The 17,092-nt window shown below is 51.9% G+C and overlaps 1 protein-coding gene across 4 annotated transcripts in view; it reads left to right on the forward strand.

Annotated features, from left to right (window-relative positions):
• ADGRG5 (adhesion G protein-coupled receptor G5) overlaps positions 1 to 17,092 on the forward strand; it is a 47,022-nt gene that overhangs the window by 26,139 nt on the left and 3,791 nt on the right. For all 4 annotated transcript variants that reach the window (XR_004737308.3, XM_035281875.3, XM_054248732.2 and 1 more), the window contains 9 exons: positions 4,259 to 4,360; positions 4,557 to 4,629; positions 5,273 to 5,429; positions 5,981 to 6,097; positions 7,118 to 7,234; positions 8,715 to 8,867; positions 9,588 to 9,709; positions 9,972 to 10,240; positions 14,596 to 14,713. Coding sequence is in view for 3 of the 4 variants with exons in the window: in XM_035281875.3 (XP_035137766.2) it covers positions 4,259 to 4,360; positions 4,557 to 4,629; positions 5,273 to 5,429; positions 5,981 to 6,097; positions 7,118 to 7,234; positions 8,715 to 8,867; positions 9,588 to 9,709; positions 9,972 to 10,240; positions 14,596 to 14,713 (1,228 nt within the window). In the remaining variant the exon portion in view is untranslated. The remainder of the gene's footprint in view (positions 1 to 4,258; positions 4,361 to 4,556; positions 4,630 to 5,272; positions 5,430 to 5,980; positions 6,098 to 7,117; positions 7,235 to 8,714; positions 8,868 to 9,587; positions 9,710 to 9,971; positions 10,241 to 14,595; positions 14,714 to 17,092) is intronic.

Genomic DNA, 17,092 nt, shown 5'->3' on the forward strand with positions numbered 1-17,092 from the left:
AGGTTTTCATTACTCACATTTCTACTTGACTAGCCTTAACAGTTTCCATTGTTCTGCTGAAATTTCCCATCTGTTCTTAGAAGTCTACCATTTTCACTACACCCGTTAGCGTATTTATGATAGCTATCTTGTTTCTATCTGATAGTTCCAACATTTTGGCCATCTCTAGATCTGGTTCTCTATGTCTTAAAATGTTTGATTAGCCACTGGGCATTGTGTGTAATAGAACAGTAATAAAGTAAATGATATTTATGCCTAGAAATTGGAATATTTCTTATGTCATGGCTGTAGTGTAGGGCATCAAGTCAATTTAATCTGTAGTTGATTAAGGTTTACATTTTATTTATTTATCTGTTTATTTAGAGATGGAGTCTCACTATGTTGCCCAGGCTGATCTTGCACTCTTGCGCTCAAATGATCCTCCCACCTCAGCCTCCCAAAGTGCTGGGATAACAGGCATGAGCCACAGTGCTCAGATGGATTTAGGTTTTGTTGTTGCTATAATTACCTTCTACAGGCTCCAAATTTCTCCAGTGTTGGACTGTCCCTACTTTGTGTTCAGTATGAGGACTTGAGTCCCACAGGGATTTTCCCAGCATTCCCCCCTCGGCACTCAGCATTGCATGCATGCAGCACAGAGGAAACCTCTCTCCGTGTTGAAGTCTCTTCCCAAGTGGTAGACTGCTGTTACTTGGTGCTTGGTGCAAGGCTTGTGGTAGAGGCAGTGAAGTCTTCATTCTCCTGCTCTAGCTTCAGCCTTAGACAGTCTTGAGCCTGAGCCCCAGGAGGGGCTCTTCGTGTTCCTGTTTCTCCTCCAGATTTTGAAAACCTCTGCCTCTTATTCAGTGCAGGTACTAGAATCCAGGCAGACTTCCTCTGCTTCACCTCCATGGGAACGAAACTCTGCCTTATTAGTTGGGGGATCTTGAGTGGGAGTGAGGTTCCTGCTCTTTTCCCAGTGGTAGGCACAGCCCTCTGTTTTATAGCAGTGCAGAATCCTGGTCACTAATGGATTTCCTCTTCTTTGCCAGTGTCCAGTGGCTTTTTTTGTTTGTTTTCTTTTGAGACAGGGTCTCACTCTGTTGCCCAGGATGGAGTGCAGTGGTGCTATTGCAGCTCACTGCAGCCTCCAACTTTACAGGCTCAGGTGATTCTCACACCTCAGCCTCCTGAGTAGCTGGGAAAACAGGCATGTACCATCTCACCTGGCTAATTTATTTATTATTTTTTTTAGAGGCAGAGTTTTGCCGTGTTGCCCAGGCTGGTCTCGAATCCCTGGGCTCAATCAATTCACCCACCTCAGCCACCCAAAGTATTGGGATTACTGGCATGAGCCAAGGCACCCGGCCCTGATGGCTTTTGCTTAGTGTCACTGCAGCATTGTGGTTGAAGGGTCTTCTCCTCCAGCAGAGGCAGTCCACATTTGCCTTGTAGCAGGTCAGGGACCTGTGGGATGGGCATCTTACATCAAAGCAAAGCCAGGGTGCAGGTTTATCTCTCAGCAGCAGCCAGTTACCACCGTGCACTCATGCAGGTCCCAGAGCACAGATATGCTTCTCCAGGTACTGCTCCAGCATGTTCGGCATGGCTGTGTCATCATGGGGTTCTCTCGGGCCCTGTCCCACTCCACATCATTCTCATGAGTGTCCAGTGGAAGACTGTAGGAAGAAGCTGTCTAGAGGGTACAGGCTATCTTGTGTCTGGGGCTCCCAGTAAACTCCCACTCTCGATAATGCTTAGTCATTAAGAATTCATTAAGGTATTAGTCATTTTCTCCTTATCTACTTTGTGGCAACTACCTATTCCTCCATGCTCTGTCAACATGAAACAGATGTGTTTCATCCAAAACAGATAACATGTTCTGGTTATCTCCAGAAACCAGTTTACTTGGTGGCTTGTGACCTCAGCTCCCCAGTAAGCTAAAAAAAAAAAAAGATTTTGTACATTATTTGGCTTTCCCTTTGCTATGACGGGAACAATGTTCCCAGTTGGCTCTACTTTCAAGTGGAAATCAAAATCATCTTAATATGGTTTTTACACAATTAAAAACATCTCCCATTCGATGTTTCTATTATATACATTCCATTCCATATTAAGTCAAGTTGTGTAGCAGCATTTCATTTTCTTTCTTGTACAACTTGGTTTTCTTGAAATTAATTGCTTCTTTTTATTTTTGTATTTACAAATTTTCTGTAAGACATCTCAGAAAGCAATTTTTCTAGTTGCTCAAACCTATTGGATAGTTTATCTCCTCTCCTTTTCCTCTTCCTATTTTTTTTCATGAAGACCTCCCTCCAGGGGCATTCTTTTCTCCTGCTCCCTCCAGATGGGAAATGCCCTAGTCCTGCTGTTTGACATCAGCCTGGGCCTTCCCTTCACACATTTTCTGGGGAGTAGCTTTACTTCTCCCATGGTAGGGTACAGGGTTTCCTGTACCCTGTGTCTTCTTTCATAATTTACTCTTTCATTTTGTTGGAGCACATCCTCCAGCAGCTTCTCAAGAAATGGTGTGTGTTTTGAAATACTCAGTAATCCTTGGTTGATCATTCATCTTTAAGACAGGAGCACTAAAAACCTAATTGCTTGGCAGAGCTTGGTGACTGGTGAAATTTCACTGTAAGTAAGGTCTTGCATGACATTGAGGAATATAAAAATGGCAGTACTTATAGGATACTATTCTTGGAATGGTCAGCTCTTCAGACTTTTCTCCTGCCTCAGGGCATAACCCCAGCTGCTGCAGTCTTCTGGAATCTGAGTCGGGGAGAACGTGGGGAGGGGATATTGTTTAATTTCCCCTTTCCCTCTGATTCTTTATGGTACCTCCTCTCTCCAGAGAGTAAACTTTGTGTGGAGCAGGACTGGGGAAGGCAGGATGGTGAGGAAAGGCCTGGATACTCGAGGTGGCTGGGGAGATCTGGGGATTGAGTTGAACATTTTAAAGCCTCACAACCAACAATACCTGTTTTTATTTTTATTTTTTTTTGTTGTTGTTTGGAGACAAGGTCTCATTCTGTTGCCCAGGCTGGAGTGCAGTGGTATGATTTTAACTCACTGCAGCCTCCATCTCCTGGGCTCAGGTGATTCTTCCACCTCACCCACCTGAATAGCTGGGGATACAAGCACAGGCTGCCACACACAGCTAATTTTTGTATTTTTCTTTCTTTTTGTAGAATCAGGGTTTTGCAATGTTGCCCAGGCTGGTCTCGAACTCCCGGTCTCAAGCAATCCTCCTGCCTCAGCCTCCCAAAATGTTGGGATCACAGACGTGAGCCACTGTGCCCGGCCAACAATCCCTGTTTTTAGCCTTTCCTTCATCCCCACTTTAGAGATTCCTGATGCCTCCAGTTCTCAAGTGCTTCCAAGATGAGGCTTCTCCTCATCTTCCCCCAGCACCATACCTCTCCCCACTGCAGGCACTTGGGTTCAACACTTTTTGGTCTGCTAAACGTCTTACCAAGTGACACCTACTTTGTAGCCTCCAAAGTTTTGCTGACATCTCCCATCTCTGTGGTTGTTTTCTTTCCCATTGTTCTGTCCTTGTGCCCATTTTCTGGAGAGTAGCTTTACCTCTCCCATGGTAGGGTACAGGAAACCCTGTACCCTGTGTCTTCTTTCATGATTTACTCTCTCATTTTGTTGGAGCACATCCTCCAGCAGCTTCCTGAGAAGCTTCCTGCCTCTTTTCTTCCCCATTGTACTGTTTTTCATGCCTGTTTTCTTTCCCATTGTTCTGCTGCTTTGTGCCTATTGTATTCATTCTCTCTCATTTTAGTGGGGCTTTAAGGGGCAGACATAAATTTGCTCCATTGAAGCAGAAGTTTATTAGTTCATTTTAAAATGGAGGAAAATGAGGGCGAGAGAGAGACAGATCCTACCCAAAGCCACATGACGAGTTAATGGCAGGGCTGGATGGGTTTTGCATGTTGCTTTCTCCCAGACACCTCCCTGCTGGGTAGAAGCTGGGGTCCTGGGGAAGCCCTCAGAGAGACTGTTTTTTGGGAGGGGGAGTGTATCAAGCAGAGCTGCTAATGGCAGCCATTACTTGGTGGTCATGGAGTCTGGAGTTTTAAGAGAGCTGGCTTCAGGCAGCTTTAAGCAAAGCAAGTTCCTTTGCCCTTTAGCCTCAGCTTCCTCATCTGTCAAATGCAAGAGTGGTGAGGATCAAATAAGATGCTGCATGTCCTACCCTAGACATGCCAGACGCTAGAAGTTAGAGGTCGCTCTTTCGTCATGACGGTGATGGCATGCCCTTTTCCAGGGCAAGAGCTAGTTCCTGGAGGAGACTCGGCACAGGGCATGGATCGCTGTGGTGCCATTTTCCTGTGCCTGTGCCTTCTGATATTGCAGAATGCAGCAGCAGGTAAGGGGGCTCTGCTGGGACTGTGGTGCAAAAGGGGGAGGCATCAAACCACGGGAGATCAAAAGGGGTCACTTAGGCTTCCTGGGGGCAGTAGGAGATGCTTGTGAACCAGACCCTTAGTCTGGGATGGAAAGCCTAGAGGCCGTGGGGCCAGCGGGCAACTGAGACAGGCTGAGGGCGAGGTGTGTCCCCACAGAGCCACGGAAGGAACTGCGAATCATGGAGAATATGGAGGCGCCCAGGGCCCGGAGCTCGTTTTCTTTTCCTGGGTGAGTTGGACATGTCTCTCTCCTGTTTAGACTCAGCTGTGCCTCCCACCCCAAGGCTGCGCCTCAAATCAGTGGGACCGGGTTGGTCCAGTGTAGACTCTTAACTGTGCATTTTTCAGCACTTTTATTGAGCACCTACTGCATGCCTGACACTAGGCTCTGGAGATGCTGGGCAGACATGTCACTGCCCTCATGAAGTTTATCATCTAGGAACGGGGCCCCGAAATCTTGGATGTCATGAAACTAAGTACGGAATTGTGGGTCTCCATACATTTTCCTGGGAAGGGGCTCTAAGACTCTGGCTGGGTTCTCCAAAGACTGAACTGCTCTGGGTGAGAGGCCAGTGCTGAAGACTGGCCAGGGATAAGAGTGACTACAGGGAAGCTGTGAGGGAGCAGTCAGGGAAGGCTTCCTAGAGGAGGCGACAATAAACTGGGACCTGAACAGGAGTTAATCGAGAGGAGAGGAGGTATGGGATAGAGAAGTAAGAGTGTGCCAAAGACACTGTGTGTGCAGTGGTCTGGAGGTGGGAGTGACAGGGGTGTGGGTGGGGAGACCCTGCCCTCCCAGGCTGTCTAGAGCCCCCTCTCACCCTTATCTGACTCTGGGCTCTGGCCTCCCTGGCCATCTCTCTGGGCCGCAGTCAACTCCACCAGCTAGAGCAGATGCTGCTGAACACCAGCTTCCCAGGCCACAACCTGACCTTGCAGACAGCTACCATCCAGTCTCTGGCCTTCAAGCTGAGCTGTGACTTCTCTGGCCTCTCGCTGACTAGTGCTGCTGTGAAGCAGGTGCCCCAGGTCAGAGGCTGTGGGGGGTGGGGGGGTGGCCAGTTGCCTCCGCCCTGGAAATCCCCCAGGGGTTTAAGATCTGGACTTTTTTGGGCTCCACTGTCCCCCTCCCCATGCCCCCCAGTCCAGGCTCTGCCCTAACTGGGAGTGTGTCACCTCCTCTGTAAATTGGGGCTGATACTCGCTGTGCAAACTGTGGAAAGGGAGGTGCTTTATGGCCCCTCCAGGGTGGAGTCTGCTTCCTGCTTTGGCTGGAGGCCCCCTGGGGGAGGCAGCTGTGGGAGAGGCCAGAAACCCTGGCTCCTTTCAGGATGCTGGGGTGATTGGCTGGGTCCCTGGCTGGGACTGGGGCTGTGTCTGAGGTAGCTCCATCCCTGAGCAGCATGGAGGGAGGGCTTGGGATCTTGGGAAGTTTGGGAGGAGATGCTGCCTGCTGGGAGAGGGTTCTGTAGGTGGAATCCCCGAGGGAGGTTTCATGCGGAGTGGGAGGCAGTGAAGGTGTTGGGGTCGGGTCTGCAGGTCCTGGTTGCCAGATGCAGCCAGTCTGTGACCCTTTGTAGGCCCGCAGTCAGCATGCCATGCAGTTCCCCTCCGAGCTGACCCGGGACGCCTGCAAGACCCGCCCCAGGGAGCTGCGGCTCATCTGTATATACTTCTCCAACGCCCACTTTTTCAAGGTCAGTGTGATGGCGGGCCAAGGAGGGGGTGGTGCCAGTCCCTTCTTGGGATCCACTGCAGGTGTCCACGTCACTGCCTCGCCTCTGGGAGACCAGTACCAAGTGAGACCAGCCAGCTGACTGTGCAATCCAAGCCAGCCATTGCCCCTCTCTGGGCCTCAGTTTCCCTGCCAGCTTTAGCAGAATGGTAGGAAGGCACAATTACAATCTGCAGATGATACCTAAGAAACCTACTATGTGCCTGTCCCTACACAGGAGACAGACAAGAAGTCACTTGTTCCCTGCCCTCAGAGAGCTCTTTCTCAATGGTTAGACTAAGACCTTAGAGATTTATTTTTTTGGCAGAGTCTTGCTCGGTTGCCCAGGTGGGAGATCAGTGGTGTGATCTTGGCTCACTGCAACCTCCGCCTCCTGGGTTCAAGTGATTTCCCTGCCTCAGCCTCCCTGGGATTGCAGGCATGCACCACTATGCCCAGCTAATTTTTGCATTTTTAGTAGAGACCGGGTTTAACCATGTTGACCAGGCTGGTCTTGAACTCCTGGCCTCAAGTGATCCACCTGCCTTGGCTTCCCAAATTGCTGGGATTACAGGCGTGAGCCACTGTGCCTGGCCAGACCTTAGAGATTTAACATCAGCACAAGATTGATGTTAGCCGTAGAGATCCAGAGTGATGGATGAGTGAGGGTGGGGTTGGGGTCCTTCCACTGTGCGGTCCAGGGGAGCTTCTGGCGAAGGTGCCTTTCAACCTTGGCTTTGAACGTGAGTGACGATAGTGGTGAGGTGGAGGGCATGAGGCTGGAATGCATTAAGCAATGGGAGGTGGAGCAGCGGGTGGTGATGGGACAGCTTTCCACAGGGCATGAACAGCACATGCAAAGAAAGCTGGGAGGCTGGGAAGGCTTTCACGCTGCACACATGAAACTCTTGCTGCTTGTTCTCAGCCAGGGAAGCGGGCTCAGACCGTACCCAGCATCTCCTCATTCCCCCTGCACTGAGCCCTTCTCCTGCTGCCATTCCAGGATGAAAACAACTCATCTCTGCTCAATAACGACGTCCTCGGGGCCCAGCTGAGTCACGGGCACGTGAACAACCTCAGGGATCCGGTGAACATCAGCTTCTGGCACAACCAAAGCCTGGTACTGCTGGGGGCGCCCCATTTCCACTGCACCCTTGCCCCTCTGTGACTCTCCTGTTGAAAACTGGTTTCACCAGACCCAAACCTGTGGAACCATCTTGGAAACAAACAGACTGTTTGAAACCCATCACACTTTGAAAATTCCTGCTCAAGAAATAAGAGAGAGAGACGTTTTTACTCATGTATTTGTCAGGATTCTTTCAGTTGTAAGTGAGGATAGATCAGCTCAAGCCAGCTTAAGCCCAGAGGGAACTGATTGGCACACATCAACGAAATGTCTAGGGCTGGTCCACCAGCTTCAGGCACGGCTGGATCCAGGGACAGGTTGGATGCCCTTGTGGGCGGATGTGATGGATCCAGGACGGATCTGATGCCCTCTCCATCTCAGCAATGGTCTTCTGCCTTGGCTGTCCCTTCTGTGGCATGCCGGAAGCTGGAGAGCAAGACTTCCTTTCCCTCTTCCCATCAGGCTTTTCCCCCTACCCCCTACTTGCAACCTGCCCCAGTGCAGATCAGGGTCTCAGGATCTTAAACGTTCATCTGGGTCATTATCCATCCTTGCACCTGTCACGGTGCCCAGGGGGATGGAATATGTGGATTGGCCAGGGCCAGGTCACATGGCCCAGGGACTAGGGTGGAGGATTGAGCTCCTAGGGGAAGTACAGATGCTGATCCTGGAAAAAGAGAGGAGTGCTTGTTGTGGGTGGGGGTGGAGTGGGGTGGCTCACAAGCCTTAATGCATTCATTTCTCAGCTCCTGGCATTCCTGAAAAGCCCGGAGCCTCTGCTTTCTGGATCCATCTTCCCTGCAGCCTCACCAGGACTGCCCTACACTCTGAATTTCATCACTAGCCTTTCCTTTCTCCCTCTGGGCTTTGCCACAACAGTTCCCTCCACCTGGAATGCCTTTGCCCTACTCGTGTTGAAATCCAACACAACCTCTAAGGCCCCAGGGCCCTCACCTCCCCTTGTCTTTGGGTCAGCTCTGCCTGCTCTCCGTTGTTTTCCATGGCTGCCTGTCATTTCCTCCACCTCTCCACACATGTGGCTTGGCGTTAGGTTGCCTGTGGATGAGTCTCCCCTGACCAGGCATGGGTCTGAGCACATTGCTGTTCCCCACCGGGAGGAGGGGAAGGGACCAGCTGGTTATAGAGCGCCTACTGTATAAAAGGCCAGAGCTGGACACTCAAGATTCCCTGTTGCCTTTTGTTTTCCCACCATTCTTGTGACATGAGTATGAATGACCTTATTCTGTAGATGACTCAACTGACGCTCAGAGCAACTTGCCATCTTGCCTGGGTCACTCTGAAAGTCCCTAATGGAGATGGGGCTGGAATCTGAGACTGAGACCAAAGGCCAGCCAGTGCCTGGTAAAATGTTGGCAAATGTGCAGTTGAGTTACTGTTGGCCCCCAGGACTCCCAGACACTGACCCACAGCCTTTCCTCTGCACCCTTTGACTGACCCCAGCATCTCCCTACAGGAAGGCTACACTGTGACCTGTGTCTTCTGGAAGGAGGGAGCCAGTAAGCAGCACTGGGGGGCCTGGAGCCCTGAGGGCTGTCATACAGAGCAGCCCTCCCCCTTTCAGGTGCTCTGCCGCTGCAACCACCTCACCTACTTTGCTGTTCTCATGGTATGTGTACATCCCGAGTGAGGCTCAGAGCTGTAGAGGGCCCTGCGTCTGTGGCAGAGGGGCAAGGCAAAAGCTGGTGCAAGGAACAGAAAATCCAACTCAAAAGGGCTTAAGCAAAATAACAGAAGAAAAAAAACCTTATGGACTCATGTTTCTGAAAAGGCTGGGTGAGGCTTCAGGCATGGCTTGATCCAGGGGCTGATCACTAAGCTCACTAAGATAGCACTCTACCTCTGTCCCTCAACTGTGCTTGCTCTGTGCTGGCTTCGCCCTCAAACAGGATCTCCTTATGAGCTAATAATATAGCTGGCAGCAGTTCCAGGCTCATGTCCTGGTAGCTTTCAGGCCAGTGGAATAAGATCTTTTACCCAGTTCTGCCAGCCATGTGTTCATCATTGAACCAAGCATTACTGGCAGGAAGAGGGAAGGCCCTGCCAGGCCAGGCCTGGTACACCTTTCTGCACAGAGAGGGTAAAGTGGTGGTGGAGACCCCCAGGTGCATAGGGAATGGGGGAAGGGAGGTATTCATAGAAGGGGGAGAGGGGAGCTGTGGAGGGGCAAAACTTACCATATCTGCCATGGCCTTGTTCAAGCCAGGTTCATGGCTAGGCTTGTGGGGAAAGAGACTTGGAGCGGAGGCCTGGGGAGGGCCCTCTGACTGAGGCTGGGAGGGAGGGCGATGCTATGCTTCTGGCCTCCAGCCCCTCTTCCTTCCTGCAGCAACTCTCCCCGGCCCTGGTCCCTGCAGAGTTGCTGGCTCCTCTCACATATATCTCCCTCGTCGGCTGCAGCATCTCCATTGTGGCCTCACTGCTCACGGTCCTACTGCACTTCCATGCCAGGTATTCTGCTGCCACAGTGCTGGGCCTGCACCTCCCTGTGGCACATCTCCTCCACTGTGTCCCATTTAGTCCACTAGAACTGGGTGGGCTTCTCCAGGGGGTAGAGGCCAGGAGGTGGGAGGCCAGCCTTTGGAGCGGCTGCTGTGGGATTCCTGCCCCTCCTTCACTTCAGATTCCCCGTCAGTGTGCACCTATGCGCCCATAGGGTGGTGCAGCCTGGGTGATGTCCCTGGGCCATGGAGGGCCTTCCTCTCACCTGCAGGAAGCAGAGTGACTCCCTAACACGCATCCACATGAACCTGCACGCTTCCGTGCTGCTCCTGAACATCACCTTCCTGCTGAGCCCCACATTCGCCATGTCTCCTGTGCCCGGGTCAGCGTGCACGGCGCTGGCTGCTGCCCTGCACTACGCGCTGCTCAGCTGCCTCACCTGGATGGCCATCGAGGGCTTCAACCTCTACCTCCTCCTTGGGCGTGTCTACAACATCTACATCCGCAGATATGTGCTTAAGCTTTGTGTGCTGGGTTGGGGTAAGCACAGCGTCCCTCTTCTCCTTGTCTTGAGGCCTCCAGGCGGGCAGGGTGTTGATCCTCTCTAGTCCTTTCTTCCCCTCCTCCTCATCATCATAGTGGCCATTACATGACCACCAGCTGTGACCTCAGTCTACGCCCTCCTCTACTTTCTATATTACTAATTTTATCATGTCTTCCACTGCCTTCATCACCATCATCACCTCTTCCACCACCTATATCACCATCACCTCCATCACTTCCTCCACCTCCATCATCACCATCATCACCATCATCATCTCCTCCACCTCCATTATTGCCATCACCTCCTCTACCTCCATCACCACCATAATCACCTCCACTACCTCCTCCACTTCCATCACCATCATCATCCTCTCCTCCACCTCCATCACCACCATAATTACCTCCACTACTCCTCCACCTCCATCACCATCATCATCCTCTCCTCCACCTCCATCACCACCATAATCACCTCCACTACTCCTCCACCTCCATCACCATCATCATCCTCTCCTCCACCTCCATCACCACCATAATTACCTCCACTACTCCTCCACCTCCATCACCATCATCATCCTCTCCTCCACCTCCATCACCACCATAATCACCTTCACTACCTCCTCCACCTCCATCACCACCATAATTACGTCCACTACTCCTCCACTTCCATCACCATCATCATCCTCTCCTCCACCTCCATCACCACGATAATTACGTCCACTATTCCTCCACCTCCATCACCATCATCATCCTCTCCTCCACCTCCATCACCACCATAATCACCTTCACTACCTCCTCCACCTCCATCACCATCATCATCCTCTCCTCCACCTCCATCACCACCATAAACACCTTCACTACCTCCTCCACCTCCATCACCACCATAATTACGTCCACTACTCCTCCACTTCCATCACCATCATCATCCTCTCCTCCACCTCCATCACCACCATAATTACCTCCACTACTCCTCCACCTCCATCACCATCATCATCCTCTCCTCCACCTCCATCACCACCATAATCACCTCCACTACTCCTCCACCTCCATCACCATCATCATCCTCTCCTCCACCTCCATCACCACCATAATCACCTCCACTACTCCTCCACCTCCATCACCATCATCATCCTCTCCTCCACCTCCATCACCACCATAATCACCTTCACTACCTCCTCCACCTCCATCACCACCATAATTACGTCCACTACTCCTCCACTTCCATCACCATCATCATCCTCTCCTCCACCTCCATCACCACGATAATTACGTCCACTATTCCTCCACCTCCATCACCATCATCATCCTCTCCTCCACCTCCATCACCACCATAATCACCTTCACTACCTCCTCCACCTCCATCACCATCATCATCCTCTCCTCCACCTCCATCACCACCATAAACACCTTCACTACCTCCTCCACCTCCATCACCACCATAATCACCTTCACTACCTCCTCCACCACCATCACCATCATCATCCTCTCCTCCACCTCCATCACCACCATAATTACCTCCACTACTCCTCCACCTCCATCACCATCATCATCCTCTCCTCCACCTCCATCACCACCATAATTACCTCCACTACTCCACCTCCATCACCATCATCATCCTCTCCTCCACCTCCATCACCACCATAATCACCTTCACTACCTTCTCCACCTCCATCACCATCATCATCCTCTCCTCCACCTCCATCACCACCATAATCACCTTCACTACCTCCTCCACCTCCATCACCATCATCATCCTCTCCTCCACCTCCATCACCACCATAATTACCTCCACTACTTCTCCACCTCCATCACCATCATCATCCTCTCCTCCACCTCCATCACCACCATAATTACCTCCACTACTCCACCTCCATCACCATCATCATCCTCTCCTCCACCTCCATCACCACCATAATCACCTTCACTACCTTCTCCACCTCCATCACCATCATCATCCTCTCCTCCACCTCCATCACCACCATAATCACCTTCACTACCTTCTCCACCTCCATCACCATCATCATCCTCTCCTCCACCTCCATCACCACCATAATCACCTTCACTACCTCCTCCACTTCCATCACCATCATCATCCTCTCCTCCACCTCCATCACCACCATAATCACCTTCACTACCTTCTCCACCTCCATCACCATCATCATCCTCTCCTCCACCTCCATCACCATCATCATCCTCTCCTCCACCTCCATCACCATCATCATCCTCTCCTCCACCTCTATAACCACCAGAATCACCTTCACTACCTCCTCCACTTCCATCACCACCATCATCCTCTCCTCCACCTCCATCACCACCATAATCACCTTCACTAACTCCTCCACCTCCATCACCATCATCATCCTCTCCTCCACCTCCATCACCATCATCATCCTCTCCTCCACCTCCATCACCACCATAATTACCTCCACTATTCCTCCACCTCCATCACCATCATCATCCTCTCCTCCACCTCCATCACCATCATCATCCTCTCCTCCACCTCCATCACCACCATAATTACCTCCACTACTCCTCCACTTCCATCACCATCATCATCCTCTCCTCCACTTCCATCACCACCATCATCCTCTCCTCCACCTCTATAACCACCATAATCACCTTCACTACCTCCTCCACTTCCATCACCACCATCATCCTCTCCTCCACCTCCATCACCACCATAATCACCTTCACTAACTCCTCCACCTCCATCACCATCATCATCCTCTCCTCCACCTCCATCACCATCATCATCCTCTCCTCCACCTCTATAACCACCATAATCACCTTCACTACCTCCTCCACTTCCATCACCACCATCATCCTCTCCTCCACCTCCATCACCACCATAATCACCTTCACTAACTCCTCCACCTCCATCACCATCATCATCCTCTCCTCCACCTCCATCACCATCATCATCCTCTCCTCCACCTCCATCACCACCACAATTACCTCCACTATTCCTCCACCTCCATCACCATCATCATCCTCTCCTCCACCTCCATTACCACCATAATTACCTCCACTACTCCACCTCCATCACCATCATCATCCTCTCCTCCACCTCCATCACCACCATAATCACCTTCACTACCTCCTCCACCTCCATCACCATCATCATCCTCTCTTCCACCTCCATCACCATCATCATCCTCTCCTCCTCCTCCATCACCACCATAATTATGTCCACTACTCCTCCACCTCCATCACCACCATAATCACCTTCACTACCTCCTCTACCTCCATCACCATCATCATCCTCTCCTCCTCCTCCATCACCACCATAATTATGTCCACTACTCCTCCACCTCCATCACCACCATCATCCTCTCCTCCACCTCCATCACCACCATAATCACCTTCACTACCTCCTCCACTTCCATCACCATCATCATCCTCTCCTCCACCTCCATCACCACCATAATCACCTTCACTACTCCTCCACCTCCATCACCATCATCATCCTCTCCTCCACCTCCATCACCACCATAATCACCTTCACTACCTCCTCCACTTCCATCACCATCATCATCCTCTCCTCCACCTCCATCACCACCATAATCACCTTCACTACCTTCTCCACCTCCATCACCACCACCATCCTCTCCTCCACCTCTATCACCACTGCCCCTACCTCCATCACCACCATTATCACCTCCTCCACCTCCATCATCATTATCATCACCTCCTCCCCCTCCATCATCACCATCATCACCTCCCCCACCTCCATCACCTCCTCCATCTCCACCTCCATCACCACCATCATCACCTCTTCCACCTCTGTCACCACCATCACCTCTTCCACCTCCGTCACCTCCTCCATCTCCTCCACCTCCATCACCATCATCACCTCCTCCACCTCCATCACCACCATCATCACCTCCTCCACTTCCATCACCACCATCATCACCTCCTCCACCTCCATCACCACCATCATCACTTCCTCCACCTCCATCACACCATCATCACCTCCTCCACCTCCGTCACCACCATCACCTCCTCTACTTTCTCTACCCCCAACAGCACCATCACTACCTTCATCACCGTCCTTGCCCCTTTCTTGCTTATCTCTTTCCTCAGTAATTTCTCAGCCCTCCCTCCCATTTACGCTCCACCGCCACCTTCCCAGTGTGACCGCTCCACCCTCCATCACTGTTCCATCATAGAGCCATCACTAACATCATCTTGGAGGAGAGCTTCCTCCAAACCACCAGGCTCATTGCTCTGAAACTGGGGGCTCAGAACAGTCTCCTCCCAGCTGTTCCTGGCCCAGTGGCATTCTGTGTCAGCAGCCCCAGGGACTGAGAGCCAGCTCTCTCCCACATCTCCTGAGCCTTTGTCCCACCCCTCAGGGGCCCCAGCCCTCCTGGTACTGCTTCCCCTCGCTGTCAAGAGCTCAGTGTACGGACCCTGCACGATCGCCGTCTTCGACAGCTGGGAGAATGGCACGGGCTTCCAGAATGTATCCATGTGAGTGCCCTAAAGGCTACAGTGGGCTCCCTGGCTCTGCAGAAGGGCCACATGGGCCTGGGGCTCCAACTGCAACATCCTGTAGGCAAGGCACTGGCTGCACTGGCTGTGGGGCAGGGAGGGAGCTGGGGCTTCCACGGGGGGTTACAAAAAACTCTGCCACATGCTTTCCATGGATCCAGGTCTCCTGCAGAGGCAGCTTTGTGTTCTATGCTGGTGAAGTCTATGAAGCCAGCCTCTGCTCCTCAACCTGCCAGGGCAGCCGGGCCTCCCGCCTCCCCATCGCACGTGGCCACACAACCAACTCTCCTGCCCCGCCCTCCAGTGCCCAGGCCCTGAGGGTCTGGCTCAGCCTGCACTTGACTCTGTTCCCCTGCAGACCACCTTGCTGCACCTTCTCAGGCTTTGGCTCCTCCCGACCTGCCCTGGGCATGATACTGCCAGGCCCCTCCAGCCCTCCTAGTTGAACAAGAGTGCTGTGGCAGCTAGGCTTGGGGGAGGCGAGAAGAGGCCATGAGGTGGGCCTTTGGGGGCCTGGGGACATGCTGCTGCTGCTCTCGTATAGCCCTCCCTGCACCCTAGGACATTCAGCTTTTTACTATTATGCAGCATTTCTAGCAGCAGACAGACTAGCCTAAGGAACTCGGCGGGCCTGTCGCCCTCCTGCAGTTGTCTGTGGAGCCTTCTTTTCCCTCCTGGCAGATGCAGGCTCAGGATGGCTGGGGGCGAACTCTGTGGCAGGCCTCGGGCATCAGCCGGCTTCCTTTTCACAAGGGCAGGGGCAGGTCCTGTTGCCAACCTGATTTTACATTTAGGGCTACTGAGACACAGGCGGCTTACGAAGTCCATCTGAGGGGCCCCAGCCCAGTCAATGGCAGAGCTGGGACTTGGTCTCTGGCAGGCTGGTCCAGAGCCAGGCCCCAGCCCCTGAAGCAAGACCGGGGACTGAGTGGCACAGAGGTGTGGTTCATCCCTTTCACGGTGAGGCTCGGGCTGGCGTTTCAGAGGACATGTGACGTCACTTTACATGAATTGTTCCCTGCAATCTCCATGAGAACCCGTAAGGCAAGTTCATCATCATCCCCATCTTACGGATGAGGAAATGGAGGCTCTGGCCTCAGTTTACATACTTTCCAAAGATTTCTTTTTTTTTTTCTTTCTTTTAATGGAGTTTCGCTCTTGTTGCACAGGCTGGAGTGCAATGGTGTCATCTTGGCTCACTGCAATTTCTGCCTCTGGGTTCAAGCGATTCTCCTGCCTCAGCCTCCCAAGTAGCTGATATTACAGGCACGAGCCATCCTACAGCTAATTTTTGTATTTTTAGTAGAGACAGCGTTTTACCATGTTGGCCAGGCTGGTCTCAACTCCCGATCTCAGGTGATCTGCCTGCCTTGGCCTCCCAAAGTGCTGGGATTATAGGCATGATTCACCACGCCTGGCCTATTTTCTTATATAATAATGTGAGGGGGACAAAGGAGCTTTAGTGACACACCCACAGGACCCACTAGTGTGCAGACGTTAGAGAACGCCCAGCTATGAGCCAGCCCCTTCCTGGGTCTTCCTCACTTTCCCCTCTCAGGAAACAGTTATCTTGGATTTTGTGACTTCTTTTACTCTTACATGAAAACATCTCTTACTATGTATATACACACTCCTCAACCCAAACATCAGTTGGAAACCAAAACAGCCCTTGAAAATCATTCAGATGTCCGCTGACAGGATGCTGCGTGAATGGACTGTGGCAGGGCCACCCTGGGGGCAATATTTCCTAGCAGTGAAAATGGGTGATCCACTATCACACTCATCAACTTGAAGGAATCCCAAAATAACATCCTGGGACCTTGGTGAATGCAGGGGCAGGGGCCACAGAGTGAACCTGAGCAGGGGATTGTGATGGTCACAAGCTCTGGCTGGGGGCTTCAGGTTCCAGCTTTGCCTCTAACTGGAATGTGTTCCTGAGCCAGAGCTTGAGTTTCCTCATCTGTAGGATGAGGACGACTATGTACTTGCCTTATGGGGTGTCATGGGGATTGCAGGGGACAATTCACGTCAAGCACATTGTTACTGGTGGAGGGTGTCCAGGTTCTTGGCATCTTGAAGAAAGAATGAGACAAGCCTGGGAGCAGTGGCTTACGCCTGTAATCCCAGCACTTTGGGAGGCCGAGGCAGGTGGATTACCTGAGGTCAGAAGTTCAAGACCACACTGACCAATATGGCGAAACCCTGTCCCTACTAAAAATACAAAGACATTAGCCGGGTATGGTGTCATGCACCTGTAGTCGCAGCTACTCATGAGGCTGAGAGAGGAGAGTTGCTTGAACCTGGCAGGCGGAGGTTGTAGTGAGCCAAGATCAGACCACTGCACTCCAGCCTGGGTAA

The sequence above is a fragment of the Callithrix jacchus genome, chromosome 20 (genome assembly GCF_049354715.1).
Source record: "Callithrix jacchus isolate 240 chromosome 20, calJac240_pri, whole genome shotgun sequence".
NCBI classification, from domain to species: domain Eukaryota; kingdom Metazoa; phylum Chordata; class Mammalia; order Primates; family Cebidae; genus Callithrix; species Callithrix jacchus.